This window comes from Schistocerca piceifrons, chromosome 7 (genome assembly GCF_021461385.2).
Source record: "Schistocerca piceifrons isolate TAMUIC-IGC-003096 chromosome 7, iqSchPice1.1, whole genome shotgun sequence".
In the NCBI taxonomy this organism is placed as follows: Eukaryota; Metazoa; Arthropoda; class Insecta; order Orthoptera; family Acrididae; genus Schistocerca; species Schistocerca piceifrons.
Genome location: NC_060144.1, coordinates 274,072,604 through 274,093,189, shown reverse-complemented (window position 1 = coordinate 274,093,189; position 20,586 = coordinate 274,072,604). Strand labels below are relative to the sequence as shown.

The following is a 20,586-nucleotide window of genomic DNA, read 5'->3' as shown; positions in this document are numbered from 1 at the left end:
CTACAATTAAAAGAACAGCTTTTTTATGTAATCTTGTATATTCATCTAAATTATAAATACTGAATTTTTTCCAAACTGTTTTTCCTCAATTATAATCTTCTTCAGAAATATCTCCATTAAGTCTCAAATAAAAGCATTCCTTTGTAGATAATTTATTTTATTTTAATTTTTCTTTAGAAACCATGTATTTGTAACAATGAAGTACTGTTTTAATTATTAAATCTAATTGTTCACTTTCAAAATATTTTGCTGCTTCTCTAAATTGTTCTTTTCTATGATTATAAGATAATTTATCAGTACTTGAGGCCATAAATTGAAATGTACCTAAAAATCTTAATGTTAATCCATCTTCAACATATTTACTAAAAGAAGCATATTTTTGTTCATTATTTGGAATAGCATTGATATCTTTACTATCTGTTGTTAATTCATTGTTAAATAAATTAAAATCATCATTTGTTACATTATGAACATAAACTAGATATTAAAAAATTACAATCTTCATGTGCAATTCCTCGATATTTTCTGTTAAATGGCAATGATCTCTTACTTTCTTTTCTCTTTCAGTAAATTTCTTTTCACAAATAAAACAAGTTTTTGAATTTGTAAAATTTATTTTATCTTCATTTGTCATTATTATTGGAATATCTTGTCCATATACACTCCTGGAAATTGAATTAAGAACACCGTGAATTCATTGTCCCAGGAAGGGGAAACTTTATTGACACATTCCTGGGGTCAGATACATCACATGATCACACTGACAGAACCACAGGCACATAGACACAGGCAACAGAGCAGGCACAATGTCGGCTCTAGTACAGTGTATATCCACCTTTCGCAGCAATGCAGGCTGCTATTCTCCCATGGAGACGATCGTAGAGATGCTGGATGTAGTCCTGTGGAACGGCTTGTCATGCCATTTCCACCTGGCGCCTCAGTTGGACCAGCGTTCGTGCTGGACGTGCAGACCGCTTGAGACGACGCTTCATCCAGTCCCAAACATGCTCAGTGGGGGACAGATCCGGAGATCTTGCTGGCCAGGGTAGTTGACTTACACCTTCTAGAGCACGTTGGGTGGCACGGGATACATGCGGACGTGCATTGTCCTGTTGGAACAGCAAGTTCCCTTGTCGGTCTAGGAATGGTAGAACGATGGGTTCGATGACGGTTTGGATGTACCGTGCACTATTCAGTGTCCCCTCGACGATCACCAGTGGTGTACGGCCAGTGTAGGAGATCGCTCCCCACACCATGATGCCGGGTGTTGGCCCTGTGTGCCTCGGTCGTATGCAGTCCTGATTGTGGCGCTTACCTGCACGGCGCCAAACACGCATACGACCATCATTGGCACCAAGGCAGAAGCGACTCTCATCGCTGAAGACGACACGTCTCCATTCGTCCCTCCATTCACGACTGTCGCGACACCACTGGAGGCGGGCTGCACGATGTTGGGGCGTGAGCGGAAGACGGCCTAACGGTGTGCGGGACCGTAGCCCAGCTTCATGGAGACGGTTGCGAATGGTCCTCGCCGATACCCCAGGAGCAACAGTGTCCCTAATTTGCTGGGAAGTGGCGGTGCGGTCCCCTACGGCACTGCGTAGGATCCTACGGTCTTGGCGTGCATCCGTGCGTCGCTGCGGTCCGGTCCCAGGTCGACGGGCACGTGCACCTTCCGTCGACCACTGGTGACAACATCGATGTACTGTGGAGACCTCACGCCCCACGTGTTGAGCAATTCGGCGGTACGTCCACCCGGCCTCCCGCATGCCCACTATACGCCCTCGCTCAAAGTCCGTCAACTGCACATACGGTTCACGTCCACGCTGTCGCGGCATGCTACCAGTGTTAAAGACTGCGATGGAGCTCCGTATGCCACGGCAAACTGGCTGACACTGACGGCGGCGGTGCACAAATGCTGCGCAGCTAGCGCCATTCGACGGCCAACACCGCGGTTCCTGGTGTGTCCGCTGTGCCGTGCGTGTGATCATTGCTTGTACAGCCCTCTCGCAGTGTCCAGAGCAAGTATGGTGGGTCTGACACACCGGTGTCAATGTGTTCTTTTTTCCGTTTCCAGGAGTGTATTTTAGCAGTTTCTCTAGAGTCTTGTTTTAAACTCCAATCAATTTTTTGCTGCATCTTTACTAGTATATGCAACGGGATTTTTATAATCACCATTAGAATACTTAACATAACTGAATGAAGTTGGTAAATGTTTTTGATACTTATTAATATAACATTTTTTAGGATTTGTTTGAAAAGTGTTAACATCTTTCAAAAGACATTTGAAATCTGCATAAATTACTAAAGTTACCCTTATTGAATGATTATATTTTTCAAATTCAATTAATTGACCATTTACAGGCACATCAGTTTTAGTTCTTTATGTTCTTTACAATCATTTTCAGGATCGTCTAATTTTTTGTGTGAATACAAATATCTTAAACATCAATCACAAAGATAAATTTGATGTCCATTTTCAGCTGTTTGTGACTAATTAATCAAGATATTTTTATCCAACAATGAGAATTATTTTCGTCTTTAATTATAAGGAGATTAACATGTTTTTCTTGTTTATTCTTTCATTGCTAAATTTTTTCATCTTCATTGCTTTCATATGCCTAATCATTAATTGAACTACTTGATTTATTTTCAAATTTTGAAATCTATTAACTGAACAGGAAAATTAATTTACTCTTTTTCAAAAATTTCATCTATTTCTAAACCAATTTTCTTTATAATTATTAACTCTTTCTACATGATCATTTGCTGGATATGAAGCTGATTGTACTGAATAAATAAACCATTTTTGATCTGTTTTTTACATTAATTACAGATATTTTATCTGTAATTACTTTTGGTAAATCAATATAAGAAGCGTCATAAATTGGATTGTGCCTTTAACACAATTCTAAACTATCTACATAAAATAAAGCCCAACCAAATTTTTCCTTTACATTTCTTCTATTTCAGTTAATAGTTTATTCATTGATTTTTGCTAATAACCAACTAAATTTGTTGTTCTTAATAAAATTTGATTAGTTGTTTTAAAATTAAGTTCTTGTATATCATCTTGTGCTTTAAAACTACATTAAAATTTCAGATTCAACAGTATTATCATTATTATTTATTCCATAAGTTATTAATCTTGATTTAAAAGCAGAATCTTTTCTACAATTTCATTTACGTGACTTAAAAAAATCGTAATCATCTAGACAATTGAAACCCGGTAAATTTGTCTTATAACTATTTGTTTAATTCCTTGATATTTGTCTACTAGAAGCTTATGAAAATAATTCTCATTATCATTATTATAAACATTTTCCTCAGATCTATTGATAAGATTGATTGTTGTTTATTAAGATTAGAATAATTTTTAAAGATTTCGTTTTACAGGTTTTACGAAGATCGTTTAATATTCTTTCCCGAAATTGTTATCGTTATTATTCATTAACCTAGTGACCAGCAAAGCTGAACTCCTGAAGATGTTACACAGTTGCTCCAAGGAAATATTGTAGAATTTGCACAACATGATCCAGCGGCAAACAAGTGAAGTTTATTTACAAGAATAAAATTTATTAGATTTTTAAATTTTAAATGAGAATTTCGTTTTGTGGTTATAGATAAGTTTTTAGTTGGGGATACTGCAAAATTAGAATCTTGGTTTATATTTGGAATTTTTAATCCAGTATGCTCTTTGGTCCAGATCAGCATAGATATACTATTCATGGTGCATCACAGTTGCCTCAGTGCTGGTTTTGCATAGTGCCATTTTGCCATGCATGGTATACTTTAACCATGGCAGAACACACATAGTTTACAAACCTAGCCATTTCAGCATTGCTTACACTCTTGGTCTGAAAGCCAATGATGATGCTGTCTTCAACATTGGATAAATTACTCTCTTTCTGCATTATGACAATGACTGCACTGTTTCCCATGTCCCCCCCCCCCCCCCTCCCAACTTGCTTTATATACCCTCCTCTGCTAAAGTTTCCACCTGTCATTTGTGAGTAGTTATTGCACATTGACATTGAACATAGGCAGTGGTCACATAAATGTCACTGGTCCGTGTATAAGGCAACCAGTATGGCTTACCTGTGCCATCCTGACCCCATGGCATCATTAAATTGTACGGCAGTACAGTTTAGCTACCTAAAATTGCCATTTTGTTGCATATGCGCATAATTAGTCAATACTTGATACAAAACAATAAAAGACACAATGAAATGAATGAGGGTGTTTAGAGACTATGCCTAGAACGTACCCTACCTGCATCGATAGCATATTTTAAGGTAAGGTTTTTTATCATGTAACTCAGGTCAGTGTTACTATACCTGATGTTTATTTAAACTTTATTAATGTGTTGTACTGTCAAAACCCTGAATAAAAATCTTTTGCTGTGTAGACCACTGCGAGACATGCAGGGAGAGAGTCAATGAGGTTCAGGAAGGTACAATCAGGAATGTCAGGAATCTGGAGCCATGCCAACTTTAGTGCCATGACCAGCTGCAATAGGTTTCTTGATTAAGCACCTCATGGTGCACACAGCCCAATCAGATGGTTCCACAGATTCTCAATCGGAGACATCAGTAGCCACAACAACATGGAAAACTCATCCTCATACTCTTCAAACCAAGCATGTACACTACAAGCTGTGTGAGAAGTTGCACTGTTCTGTAAGCAAATGCCACAGTGTTGTGGGAAAACAATCTTCATGTACAAAGTATTTTATATTCTGGATATCTGCATTTGTTGAAAGGCGTGGTGTTTCTGTAAATTCTGCTGACAGATGGTTTAATTGTTGTTTTATTACTACACAACCGGTTTTGCAGCCTAAAGCTGCATCATCTGGTGCAACTATGTTAAAAAGTCATAGGTGAACTCATCGCTCCATCTTACTCACTTGTGTGAGTCGCTTCTAAACTTCCCAACACCTTTTTGCCTTGATGTCCCACTGATGCCGGCAAATTTAAAACAAGGGTCAACAACTAAGTGATCCACCCACCAACAATTTTTATGAAGTTAATAGATCACATCTTCATCACCTTTCGTTAGCCAATCTAATGTAGATAACATCCACTGGATAATGTATCTTGATTTAGAGTGATGGGTACACCTATGATCTCCTAACAATGTTATACCTCGACGAAACTTCTTCGCAGATTAAAACTATGTGCTGGACCAAGAGTTGAAGCCAGGCCCTTTGCCTTTTGCAGACAATGCTCTACCAACAGAGCTACCCAAGCAGGACTCACAACCTGTCCTCAAAGCTTTATTTCCACCAGTACCTCGTCTCCTACCCTTCTAACTTCACAGAAGTTCTCCAACAAAACTTGCAAGACTAGCCCTCGTAGAAGAATGTATTTGTGGAGACATGGCTTAATGTCACCCCTGATGATGTGGCTTTAGGCAGTAAAACCGGTAGTATATCAATAAGACAACAATTTTACGAGCTGTCGATGGAATTCTTCTTAAAACTGCATTTAAGGGCAGATACAGACCCGGAGGATAGAGGCATACTTGTGCTGATCCACTGTGTCTCACAGGATGACAAGATCACCCAGGGAAGGCCACAAAAACATTTCCCATGCCTTAATGCTCACTCCTCCAGCCTGGACCATTCTAACGATAGCTGCATGTTTGCCTTCATATGTTTCATGCCATTAATGCCAACAGCTAACTGTTACAGCTGTTGTACTGGCGTGCAAATTCCAGGCTTTGTCACTGACAAACAGTAGTCAGCATGGGTGCATGAGTCAGTTGCCTCCCGTGCAGAGCCACAGACAGCAACATTCGCTGAATGGTCATTGAGGAGACGCTGCTGATAGCCCCTTGGTTCATCTGAGAGGTGAGTTGCACAATAGTAGAACATCTATTCAACTGTGCGCATCTCTGCAGCTGTCATTCAGTCCCGTCATCTATGGCCCATGGTGCATCACAGTTGCCTTAGCGCCAGTTTTGTACAGCACCATTTTGCCATGCACGGTATACTTTAACCACAGCATCACACAACCAGTTTACGACTTAGCCATTTCAGAAACGCTTTTACCCATAGCCTGAGAGATACAATCATGCCATTCTGGACATCAGATAAATAACTCTGTTCTCGCATTATAGCAAATGCACTGTTCCCTATACCCCATCGACACGCTTTATATACCCTCCACTGCTAGAGCTGCAAACTGCTGTCACTGAGTAGTTATTGCCCTTTGATGTATAACACAGGTGGTTGCCACTTTAAAGTGACTGTATCATGTAGTATTATTTCATTCACAACTACTCTCAATTGTTACAGTGTATCAATATACATAAATTGATATGTATGTGTTAACTGTACATCTACCGTAATTTAAATGATTGCCAGGAGTGACAGTATAAAAGGGCTGATGTTTGATAGGCCTGGGTTAGTTGCTTATAAGTGGTCACATGCATCACTTTGTTTCAATATCTGGTCTCTAATTATGGATGGCTGTACTCCACACTGCTATGATGATTGAATGTTTTTCATGAAGCACAACTTAGGACTGAGAGGCAATCAAATGACACATAGTCTGATTGCAGTCCTGTACAGCTGCATGACTCCACTAGTGAATGTCGCGCTGTAGTCAATACTAAGGTACACAATGCAGAGAATCTTATTGTTTGTGAATCATGCTTCATCAGTGTTAATAATCAGTGAGATGACTACTGATTGTTATTTACCACATTCCTATATTCATTTACATATTACAGAACTTTTGCATGAACTTGCATGGTACGACAAGTGCCCACAGCTGCTGGACAGTAATTTGCCAAGTCTATGGACTTCTGCTTGAGACAAAATAAGGAGGCCAAATAATAATTTTATCAGGTGTGTAAACTCGCAAATGGCATCGAATATTGGATACATCTGGTTTTCTAAGGTATCCTTTACAATGCCTAGAAAGGCTGTGAGCAAGAGCTTACAGCATATTCTTAACAATGTAGTTATGTGAGAGCCCAATAATGTTTACCTGCAGATTTTTCACTTAAAGAACTAGCAAAGTAGCAATGGAGTTTCATTTGTTTGCACTGGGTTGTTGGGTGACCTCCATCAGGCCCAGGGCACATATCACACGGTATAAGGTGCTTGTGGAGCCTCTCTTCACAAAAATCTCTACATATTATTAATTTTGCTACTAAGTTTTTATGCTCACATTCCCTTTGTACTGGACTACTTACAAGAAGAAGTCCCGAATGGTGGGATTGACATTTTGAAACCATCTCTACTGTGATAAGGGTTAATATCCCAGCTATCACACCCTTAGTCACTTACTCTGGCAGCTCTTCATTTGTGAGTTACGGACAAAAAAAAAGAGGCATGGGTTCAAAGCTCATCAGGTACTTGAATTTTTTCATTCAGTTAATTGGTTTAAATGTAATTTTATATTTCCATCCTTTCACACATCATTTTAATCATCACATCAGCTTCTTCATTTGTTCTCATTTTTCTTCGTATCATTCGCTTTCCACTGGAAATCGCTGTCCACGTGATTTTAATTAATTTCATGTATTAATTTTGATTTAATTTCTTTTGTTTTTTCATCCTATTTTTTCATCCATGTCATTGCAGTCATTATTTCTATTCCTCATTTTTCTAGAATTTCATGTTACTCATAATATAATCCCTTCTTTCATTTAAATCTTCATCTCCGGTATTTTGTCCACAGTGCAACAGAAATTCACACTCAGTTTTAAATGTTTGTATGACAACAACCAAAAAAAATTTTAAAAAAAGAGTACTTCCTGTAATGAAAAATACATTTTAGACAATAGTGCATGATCAATATAAACAGATCATTTCATAATCTTTTTATATATACCCAACAGACTGGAATTTTCAAATATTTAAGTATTACAATAGATAAATATAATTAAATTCACATTCACAAATATTCCAAGTGGAAAATGGACGATATAGAGAAAAAAATTAGAACAAATGAAAAAAATTCATACGATGATTAAAATGTGAAAAAGGAATACTAAACCAAACTCTACCCGAACAGGCTATGAAGGCCCTTAGAAGTAAAAAATTACGTTTGAACCTACTAATTGAAGAAAAATAGTAATTGAAGTCATTTTGACTAAGATTTCAAAGTAAAAAAATTTAAGGTACTTGATGAGATTCGAACCCACAACCTTCAGCATGTGAAGGTATTACTGCTGTCATTACATCACACAACCGGTCTACATAAAGCTTCTCTATTAATGCTATTAAGCGACACATGAAATTCCATTTTTTTTTTCTTTTGATTACTTGCAAATGAGGGCCCACAAGGGTGAATGGCTGTTGGTAAGATATCTGGGATCTTAACCTACATCACCATACAGATAGTATCAAAATGTCAGTTCCACTGCTGGGGATCTAGCTCCTTGTTCGAATGTCTTCACATTCAAGCAGATAATGACAGCTGGTATATGCAGATATACGAGGGTATGTTGGAAAGTAAAGATACACCGTACGCCAGAGGAACAGAAGAGTTTTGGCGGGCAAGTTGGCAACACTGGTGTTAACCTTGAACCGTCAGCTTTCTCCTCGCGGTCGTTCGGCAATTGAACAATGCTTCTGGTTGGAGTAGGTCATATTTAAAATGGCTGCGCCGATTCAGAATATCGCCAAATGTGAAGTGCGCTCCGTCATATGTTTTCTTCATGCAAAAGGTCAGCGACCAGCAGATATTCACAAAGAAATTGTTTCTGTTTATGGGAACATTATGAATTGACAAAATGTAATGAAATGGTGTCGTCATTTCTCTGAAGGTAGAACCGATGTTCATGACGAACAAAGAACAGGTCGGCCATCTGTGATCTTTGATGCCCTTCTTCAGAGAACGGAGGAAGTAATTCATGCGAATAGACGTCTCACATTGAAAGAATTGCATCAGATTATACCGGACGAATCAATGACAACTCTTTATGACGTTGTGACTGTCAAGTCAGGGTACAGGAAATTGTGTGCGCGCTGGGTTCCAAAACTGTTAACGGAAGAACACAAAAAGAAATGGATGTCTTTGCACTTCCTCATGCGCTATGCTGAAGCAGGTGATGAGTTCCTTGATCACATTGTGACAGGTGACGAGACGTGGGTTTATCGCCATACATCTGCATCCAAGTAACAATCAATGCAATGGCGCCATTCAAATTCACCAAAAGCCAAGAAATGCAAAACGTCGATTTCAGCGAAGAAAATCATGGCTTCTGTTTTTTGGGACAGACAAGGCATTCTTCTGTTGGAATTTATGCTTCCTGGAATGACAATTAATGCTGCTGCATATTGCCAGACTTTTAAACATCTTCAAAGGGCAATTCAAAGCAAACGAAGGAGAATACTGACAAGTGGAGTCCACTTGATTCATGACAATGCTTGGCCTCACACAGCGCTCGTAACCAAAGCACTACTCAAACAATTCAAAATGGGACGTATTGGACCATCCACCATACAGACCAGACCTTGCGCCCACCGACTTCCATGTCTTCCGTTACCTGAAGTCACATCTTGATGGAAAATCATTCCACAATGATGAAGAGATCAAAGATGAAGTTGAAATGTGGTTCCGACAACAGGCGGGTACCTTCTATGACTGTGGGATACAAAAGCTTGTGTACCGACTTTACAAATGTTTGGATAACGGGGGTGATTATGGACTGTGAGCCATTGTATCTTTACTTTTCGAAATGTCCTCGTACATCTGTGTGCAAAGACCTTCAGTAAACATTGTAAGACCAAGGGTAAGTCTGATCTTAATTGGGCTAATACATTCAGCAGTGTAAGCTAGTTATCATGCTCACTGTTCAGAGTAAAAAGGATACTTAGGTACAGTGAGACGAAATACTCTACAAGAATAGATTAGTGAAGCAACATCTTTACATAGACCTAAAGAAAAGTGGGTCTACGGAAGGCAGCTAGCTTCTTCAGGGCCTTTCACTGAAATAACTCCATGTATATGATGACCACCCCATGTGAAAGAGCTCAGTTCATAGTTGCTCCATCAATTTGTTAACAATAATTTCTGTCAAATAAAAGATGCAATGAAATAAGCACAAATTCAAAGAATTTTCTATCGATGTCAGTTTGGTATTTTCTATAGTGTGGGTTTGTAATGAGTTGATTTTTATTGGATAACCAACAGCAGTTTATACAATTTACAAGTCAAGGTACAACTCACTGAATAATAGAGGAGTTGAATTACCAGCAGGCTAATACACCTGATAAAACTTCACTAGCTTATGGAAGAATCATTTTTCAAGTCCCCCACACACCTGTCCAGCTACACTAATTTGGATAAATACACTGTAAATGAACATCAGATTTGCTGCTTGACTAGGGTGAATTGTAACATTTGGTGGAGTGAGTGGGCAGAAAAAGGAATTAGGGAGTAGGAGGGAAGATTGGGAAAGGGTGGCCGATGATTGCTACAGAACTATGGGAGGGAGGCAGTGGTTGCACAGGCTAGGAATGTGGCAAGGAGAGGCATTCGGGTCATGGGACAGGACTACAAGATGGCTCCAGCACCGATGAGTTTGTGCAGGGCATGATTATGTATATATAGTAGTGGAGGAAGTGACAGAACCAGTGCTTGATTTGTGATAGCATGCACTGATACACTGTACCAGTATCTCTGACAACAAAAAATCAGAAATGCATATTTTGGATTGCAATACAATACAACTTTTACTGTGGCTGAAGTGATGTAAAACAAACTTTTTTTTCAAAATGCTCAGAAAAGTGTCAGAATAGTGTTTTAAGAAGTCTAAATTTCAAAAACATCCGCTCGAAGGTCACAGTACTGGAAGCTCCTTTTTTACAAATCAAGCACTGGGCAGGACACAGGAGGGGAAGACTGCCAGGAAGATGGTGTGGGTGCAGGATGACAGAATTTTGTGTCCTGGGGCCGAGTGAAGGTGAGTTTAGGGCATGTGACTATCAAAATTGAGGCCAGGAGGATTACAGGAACAAAGGATGATTCTATTTTAACACCATAACCTGTTATTTACAATTTAAATGCAGTCCATATTCACTCTTATATGGATTATTACTATTAACAGTATTTTCCCCTGTATATCACCAAATAATGGTACAATATGCATTATTATATCATCACAATACTACTTTCCATCACCATAACTACAAGTGAGTGCTGAAAAATAACAACTCCAAATTTTTTCACATGAAAACTCTTTAAGCTTTTTAATTAGAGCTGCAACATTAACCTGTTCATAATATAGGTACTTCCATGCATCCCCATAAGAAATCTGGTATATACAAATAAGTATGTGATACCTGTCCAAAATATTACATTGTCAGACAGGCAGAAGCTTCAAGATAAGATTCAAGGAGCATCTCAATGCAATTCAACTAAACAACTCAAGCATGTTCACCATTGCTACTCATACTGCTAATGAGAAACATTCTGTACAAGGCACTGAAAACAACCTACAGATCCTTCACTATGCAGACATGGGCAATATTCCACACATCCCTGAAGATATACGGTAGACATATTTAAAAATAAAAACATATAACTCACAATACACTCAATGAAAGAACTAATGATCAATGCTCTCCTGTAAAATTTCCATAATTTATTCGCTGATAGGACACAAAAATAAATTCCGCAGGTTTCTATAACTGACGCATTTATAATAAATTATATACAGGGTGTGCCCATTTATCCTGACCACCTTAAATAACTGTTTTTCCAGATGCAAATTACAAAATGTTTCAAGCAAATGTTCTTTAGCCTTCAGGGGGACACCAATCAGCATGACTGCCTTTGTTGTAGCTTTGTTTTTTACAAAGATATGAACAGCGGTATGACTTTTTTAAATGGCACCCTGTATTTTTTATTTGGTAATTCATTTCCTCTTCTAAATACCTATTCAAAAATGTATCACAGTGTACCATTCACTGAAACACATTATTAATTACATAACACAACATTGACTTTGAGCCCAGGATCACAAACTTGTCCACTTGCTAGAGTTGTCAGAAAACAAATGAAAACCAAGTAAAAACATAACACAAAACTGACTTTGACTCTCCTGTACCGCAGCCCAGGAGTAGAACATTCATAGGTGCTCAAAGTGGTGATCGTGGACACTGATACATTGGTGCACTTGTTGAATGAAAGAATTATTTACTGCTTCCAGTGTTGTCTGCTGATGAGAATTACAATCAAGCACAATACATTCCTGCATGTCCTCTGGAGTTGTTGGAATATCAGGACAGACAACATCTTTAATGCATCCCCAAAGAAAAAAGTCCAGAGGATTAAAATCAGGAGACCTAGCAGGCCAAGTAACTGTTCCTCTTCAACCAATCCATCTGGCACGATACCCTTGGTTCAGAACACGACCTGCAAACAAGGCATTACGTACTGGACATCCATCGTGTTGATACCACATAAGCATTCTGGTTCTTAGCAGCACTTCATCCAGAAGAAGCGTAAGAATCTGTCTGAGGAAGTTGGCATATGCTGTGCCAATTAGACTACCACTGATGAAATAAGGGCCAATAATTGTAATACAAGCACCCCACACAAGACGTTAACTTTCCATTGACGCTGATGTTCCAGGTGTCTAAGCCATCTTGGGTTGTCACTAGACCAGTAATGCATGTTCCTTGTATTTACCTGTCCTTTGTTTGAGAAGGAACATTCATCGGTAAATAGAACATTGGAGAAGAAGTTCACATTGGTGCGGATTTGCTGCTGTGCCCACTGACAGAACTGTACACAATTTTGGAAATCATTCCCATTCAATTCTTGATGTAGGTGTACATGGTTAAGGTAGGAACCGGTGACATGTAAGAATACAATGTACACTGACTTTAGGAATGCCAATCTCTTGTTCAAGCCATCGTGTGCTCACATGTGGATTCAAAGCAACGGAAATGAAAACAGTAATTTCAGCAGCTTCGTCTGTGTGAGTGCTAGGATTGCATTGTAGTGGGTTGAAACTTCCTGCTTCGCAACAAGACCAGAAAACATCCGTCGGAAAGGATATCGCTCACTGTACAGTTCCGCTGCCTGCGTAGCATTTTGTCTACCTTCAGCAACAACAACAATAAAAGAAACCTTAATCAATGCAGTTTGTATGAAGGACAGCCTTTACTGTATGCCTACTCTACATAACAGCATTTAAAAGGACTAAACTACTGTACAAAATGTACCCGTACATAAGAAAACAGTATTGCAATTACTGTCCTGCTAACTTACATCCCCCATAGATGAGTAGCATTTCTACCTACCCTTCATTGATATACATTCTACTCACACAACTCTTCAACTGACGATGGTTGACGGAATGATAGGTGTGCATTCTACGTATGTTTACATTTGTCCACTGTCAACGTCAGCACGTGGATGTGTTCCATTACACTGAGTACCTGCACTAAGCGCTGGGAGCATCTATGTCAATGTTGCGTTATGTAATTAATGCTGTTGCGTTTCAGTGAATGGTACACTGCTACACATATTTGAATAGGCCAAGCATGTATCAGTAAAATGAGTGATTTCTTCAAAAACAGCCTCTAAAATATAAGCACCTAAAAAAACGTTGATATACACACATAATTACCAAAGACCAAAATCACTTTATGCTCTCTGAAAGTTTTTTGCATATTTGAACTGTTACATATGAAACATTACATTATTTTTTTGCTTCAAGGTATTCTTTAACATTGTATGGACAAGTTTTAATCAAGTGACATTGTAGTTTATTTTTGAAAGCAGTGTTTTCTATCATCTTCATGCAGGGTGGAGAAAAACTGTGTCATGAAATTTTAACCTTGGATAGCTGATGCCAGTAGGAACAAAAATTACTAATGTTGTGTACATCAACAACGCACAGTTTTTTAAACTACTGAAACTTGGTGCAACGTGCTCCGATTGGTCACGGGACTGCCCAGTTGCCGGATGCTCTGGACAATGCATGACCACGAATGCTCTGCCTGCCAGAGATCACGATGCAGCCAAAGTGACCTGCACATTTGGTGGCCTTCCACTCTAGGGGCAAATCCGCTGGGGTCCCAACACATCCATTGTAGTTTCATGACAAGATGTACCGGGAACAAACCCATCAACAGCTGTTAGTTCGCATACAGAAAGTCTTTTACAAATTTTGTAAGCCCTGAAATGGGCCTCTTTTGTAGCTAGGTCATTGTTTACTTAAGGCAGGTGCTCGAACTGGTGACGATCTCAAGCAACACAAGCTAGGTAATGTCGAACCACGTCTTGTCAAACTCTTTCAAAGATTCCTGGCATTGCCCTGATGTGACTGGCGGCACGTTGAATGCGATCAATTCATTCCTCTTCATTTCTAGATGGTTTGCACCTGGGTGGGTGAACTAGAACCATGAAGAACCCCACAGACAGGAAAAAGCCTGGTGGCATGTGGCGTTAGACCTGGTGATCACAGGGTTCATGTCCTACGAGCACCTCTGTCAATTACCCGGCCGTCAAAAGAGTTCATTTAAATATCCGTGAACAGCATGACTGTTATGTGCGGGCACGCCATCATGCTGCAACCATGTGCGTAGTCGTGTGTTGATAGGGAACATCTTCCATCAGGCCGGATAGAGTTTCTTGCAAAAAGTGAAGGTAATTTGCTCCAGTAAGTCGAGGAGGTAGATGGACCGGCCCAATCAGATGGTCACCCAGAATGCCTACCCAAATGTTGAGCAAAAATCATTCCTGGTGTCGAGGATTTCCCCTTGCCCAGTAATGAATGTTTCAAGTGTTGTAAAGGCCATCACACCAAAAGGTGCTGTCGTCGGTAAACAACACAATGGCGGGGAAGTTGGGATCTCGTGCAACACGTCACAGAAACCACCAGCAAAACCCTAGCATGTGTTCATAGTCCGCCACAGGATTTAGGTCTTGGACAGGGTGGAAACTAAATGAATGCTGGCCATCACAACTTAAAACCTCCCAGACTAACTGGTGAGTGACCCACATGTCGTGTCCAACCACTTGAGTACTTGTCGTAGGTACTTCCTCCAAGTGCTCGAGAACAGTCTCTTCAAATGCAGCATCCCATCATGTTCGAGGTCTTCCAGTATCACCATGATATCCTGCTAACGAGCCTGTTTCGTCAAGTCCTAGTCCATAAACAAAAACCATATCCTATTGTTCTTCAAACGAATACTGTGCCACTGCAGGTTGGGGCAATGACTGGGTGAGGGATATTTGTATGCGTGAACGACAACCTGTCAAGAGACAAATGGCAACAGGGCAATCCTAAGGCCAATCGGAGCGTATAGCGCCAAGTTCTGAATGTAAAAATAGTGCGTTGTCGACCTACACAACATTAGTAATTTTGGTTCCTACTGGGTTGAAATTTTGTGACACAAGTTTTCTCCACCCTGTATAGTCTGGCAAACTGTTGTATAGAAGGCATCCTGCTTTTGTCTGTTGATTTGAGCCAATTTCCTTCAACATGATGATTATTTTTATTTCTTGTGTTATAGTTATGGAGATCTCTCTTTAACAATGCAGCATGGTTACTTTTTACATAAATAATTGTTTCATATATGTATAGTGATGCTACTGTTAATATATTTAGATCCCTGAATTTACTTCTGCAGGACTCTCTAGGAAATAATTTTGCTATTTGTCTTATAGCCTTCTTTTGTAGCTTTAGTACTCTTTGTATGTGCACATTTTCAGGATTTCCCCAGACCAGGATACCACACGAAATTTGTGAATGAACTAGCCCATAGTACATTGTTAGCAGTAATCATGTGTTTTCTGTCCTTGACATTTTCATCATTAGAAATATACTTGAACTCAGTTTATGACTAATATTATTTACATCCTTCTCCCATATACAGTACCTATCCACTGTCACACCTAGAAATTTATATGTTTCTGTCTGTTTTAGATCAAAGTCTCCTGGCTTGACAGAAATACTGTTCAACTTAGGTGTTTTGTTTTCAAGTATTTGCATATATGCAGTTTTGTTTACCTTTATAAACAGATTATTTCCTCTGAAATAATTGTTTCCATTTTTGGTATTTATAGATGCTTCCTTTTGTAAGTAGTCTGTTGAAGCGGTACTTATAACAAATGAAGTGCACTACTTATAATGAATGAAATGCCATCTGCGTACATGACAGCATTTCCTCCTACTATTTTGGGACATGCCATTTACATATAAAATAAAAAGTAATGGGCCCAGTGCTGATCCTCAAGGCATTCCTTATTTAACAAATTCAGAATTTTTGTAGACATTTGTAAAAGTATTGTTCATGTTTTGCTCTATTCTACACACTGTTCTCTATTTTCCATGAATGATTTTATGATATTGGCTGCTTTCCTCCTTGTACCATAAAACGTAAGCTTTTCTAATAATATTTTAAGGCAGACACAGTCAAAATCTTTTGAAAGCTCAATAAAACATACCACAAACTCCCTTTTGTTCATCTAAGGCCTTAGTTACACATGCTACAAATTCAGCTGTTGCTGTATTGTTGGATCTACCCTTCCTAAACCCATGCAGTGCATCATTGAAAGTATGGCATTTTTCCATAAAATTCTGTCTTTAAAGATACATTATATTACTGAGATAAGACAGGTGCAGTAGCAATTTGTCGGTGATTTCCTGGATCTTCCTTGCTGCCACCTTTGACAACAGGGATCACTTAACGCTTTTTTTAAACATGTTGGGAATATTCCTTCTTCCATGGCTGAGTTTATGAGAAATGTCAGAGGCTTTACCACCCACTGCAGGCAGCCTTTAATTAGACTAGTAGATGTACCATATAGTGTCTCAGAATTTTTTGTTCTTAATTGACTTACCTTTACTAATTCAGGTCCATTTGCTGGGAGAAGAAACAAACTTTTTGTTTAATGTAAACAATGAATAACTTTGTTTCATAATGTCTTTGTAAGCCATCAGTACATGTTAAACATGTAGAGTGTATGTGAAATCAGAAATCATAAGAACAGATACCATCTTCATACATATATAGTAAAGGCTTACCGGCCATTTGACCATTTTCTTCTGTGTGGATGCACAGTGCCCAAACTCTTATGGGAATCGGCAGTAAAGCTGCGAGTAATGAGTATGATGGGCAGGGGCACTATGAAATTAGTGCGGGACTATAAGCTGCGATGTGGGTTTCACGGGAGGCGTGCCAGAGACAAATCCCTGCAGACACACTATCCTTTGTGTCCTTGGTGGCTCAGATGGACAGAGTGTCTGCCATGTAAGCAGGAGATCCCGGGTTCGAGTCCTGGTCAGGACACACATTTTCAACTGTCCCCGTTGACTTATATCAACACCTGTATGCAGCTAGGGGTATTATTTCATTGCAATGAAATCACATTGTTCATGGAAAAAGAGCTAATGATGAACCATTTTTTTCTTTATGATTTCATGGAAATGTTTATAACACTGGAACAAGTTTCCAGGGAACTACTGTGTGGTGCATGGAAAATATCGAAAACTCAATCCTTCAAAGTTATCATGTCATGTTTACTGTAAGTACTACTGCTAAACAGTCAATCTGCAATTTCCAAATTTCATTTATCTTCATTTACTTTATGAATATTCATCAGTCAATATATTTCCCTGGTAAATAAAACAACTAACGTCTGATTTCTAGTTCATCCCGTACTGCAGCCACCTGATGATGAACGAAAGTTCAAAACCAGTAATGGCATAGAAAAATGAAATGTTTTAAATAAAACTCTTCAAATTAGTGACTGGTAGCTAATTATGTAATACAAATTATTAGGGAATATACTGCGTAACACTGAAAAAAAGAGGTGTGATCATCGAAAAACATAAAAGAGTGCCAAAATATATGTTTGGATGTAATAAAGCAAAAAAATTGTCATAAAATAGTGCTCCACTAATTTTTAATTTATTTCCAGAATAAATTTTCCTTCTGCAGTGGAATATGTGCAGATGTTAAACTTTCTGGCAGATTAAAGCTGTGTGCTGGACCAGGTCTTGAGCCTGGTACTGGTGGAAGGAAAGCTGTGAGAGTAGGTGATGATTCATGACTGCAAAGCTCAGCCAGTACAGCACCCGCATGAGAAGAGGCAGAAGTCCTAGGTTAGAGTCACAGGCCAGCACACAGTTTTAATATGCCAGAAAGTTTTATTAATTTACTGTTCTGCAAGCAAGGATGATTGTAGCACAATACCTTGTTCCAGTACCATCTAAATCAGAAAATCCGCACTGTGTTCCAAAAAGTTCAGCACTCTTTGGCAATCTGGCAGACTTTGATTTCTTGAGATCATAATTTTGAGATGGTGCCCACGAGCCAGGATGCTGTTGCTGGGTGTTTCTGTAAGAAAGCAGGATACTATAAAACTACGCATTAAGTGTTCATAGTATTTTCAAACTACTACACTAATAATTTTCTACTTGATATTCTCCTACAAGTGACAGAAAAGGACGTAAATATTCTGGTGTCAGATCGCAAAAGAGTAGTAAAATATAGTTTTCCACAAACAGCAGAACTCCACAAACACTAGTTAGTGTCACTTCACTGTAACCACTTTTCATGTTTGTCTAAACTTATAGTATAAAAAACAGTCACCAGAAATCACCAGTATGCTATGTTATGGAATAGAAATGGCTGATTCAGAATACAAGTGACAACCACCTAACAAGTATATACACACATACTGATGGTACCAGCATCGCCAACAACTTCCACCATACTGCAGCAAATTTATTTATTTATAATTCTTATTTCGTAAATCAACATACAAAGGAAAATTCACTGAAAGTATCAAATGCTGTCACGTGACAGATTAAATTTTGTAGTCTGATGCAAAAGCTAACAAGAAGTTGCTTCTGGATAAAAGCAATAAAATTAGAATATCTTCTCAACCCAAAATAAATATATTCTTCTTCTTCTCATGGGGCTCCTACAACTGTCGCCACATCTCGCATCTCTGTTGTCAAATACCTCAATCATGCCATTCTTCCTTCTCCTCTACTGTCCTTGTTCTCCCCATCATTTCTTGGATACCCCATCCCCATAATTTTTTGGATACCCCCTAGCCAGCCTTTCTGTGGTTATCCTCCTCTTTTTCTTGCAGGAGGTTGCTGTGAAAGCTCTCTATGGCCACCTGTCTTCTTCCATTCTTTTGACAAGCACTAACTGTCCAAGTTGTCTTTCTTCTATTCCACCCATAACACTAAAATGGGTCTGCATCCATTCTCGTATTTCCTCATTTCTTACACAGTCAAGTCTGGAAATTCTGCATTCTCTTCTCAAATAGTCTGTTTCTAAACCTCTTAAGTCTCTTTTTGTTTCTTTGTGTGAGTTCCCAACACACATTCCCAAAGCTTGTGATTGGTTTCACAGCATGTTTTTGTAATCACATTTTAACTTTAAAACTCGTTTTTGAGGACAAAGTACAGGATTTAATTTTTGGACAGCAACCGTTACCTGCTTCATCCACTGTCAGCTATCTCTCTTATGTCTTCCATCACTTGATAGGATAATAGCCAAATACTTAAATTCTTTAGACACTTTAGTATGTCCGCCAATGTCCAAGTCACTTCCCTCCTCTGCGCAACACAGGTACTCTGCCTCTTCAAAATTAATTTTGAAACTCAAATTTTTTCACCCATTTTCATTTGTGCAGCCATCTTCAGTATCTATTTTGTGGTTATTTTCCCTATCTGCTCACCATCCTGGTTCCCTCCATCTCCCAGCGTATTTCCCTGCACTCTATTGTTTCTTCTGCTAGCAGGCCTTGAAAAGGCTTCTCCCCTCTATCAGACTTATTTCCATATGTTATTATGTTAACATTGTGCAAATTATCTAACTATTTAGATTAGGGGCTTGCAAATCCCTCGATGCAGTTTGATGGGTATACGGTAACTGTCATATTAATTGACCTACAACCATCAACAAGCTTGACACTGCGCAACATTCATCATTTTCACTGCACTTTTAGAGCACACAGACAGCCCCAACTGTTCAACAACTATCACAGTACTCTTAGTGGATAACTATATGAATAGCAAACAGAACATTAAGCAACCATCATAAAAAGTGGTTATTTCTTATAATTGTTTAGGATGTTTATTTATCAGCCATTTAAGCTCAAACACAGAACAGCAGAACATCATTAATAGCAAATAATTGCGAATTTATAGTTCAGGAACAGATTCATTTCATTCCTCAGTTTATGCGATCAAAATCCAACTTTTCATGTAGGAGCCTATACAGAAGCTAAATTGGCAATTTTTAACCAGTTAGCAGTACTGGCAGAAAAATGCATCTGTAATCTATCACATTCTGAGTCCTCATCTGAAAAATGTAAGGAATAAAATGAGCATGTAATAATCATCAGTTAGTTGCTTAACTCTACTTGCATAAATGAGAATTATCCTAGATACTTCATGGTTTCAAGAAATATCTGTGTATCAATGTGAGATCAACTTCTGCAGATAGTGAGTTATTCACAACACCAGTTGAGTACACGAATCACAGAACAGTACATGGCCCAATGTGCCATCATAAAAGGTAGTACTGTGCTCACTAACTGACCTCACTAGTAGCTGAGACACATCACATAATGTAGGTTACTC

General features: G+C 38.8%; 1 protein-coding gene across 2 annotated transcripts in view; it reads right to left on the bottom strand.

The window, feature by feature from the left end:
• Positions 1-20,586, bottom strand: part of LOC124805118 (katanin-interacting protein-like) — a 323,814-nt gene that overhangs the window by 286,155 nt on the left and 17,073 nt on the right. For both annotated transcript variants that reach the window (XM_047265570.1, XM_047265571.1), the window contains exon 2: positions 18,176-18,319. In XM_047265570.1, the coding sequence (XP_047121526.1) occupies positions 18,176-18,319 (144 nt within the window). The remainder of the gene's footprint in view (positions 1-18,175; positions 18,320-20,586) is intronic.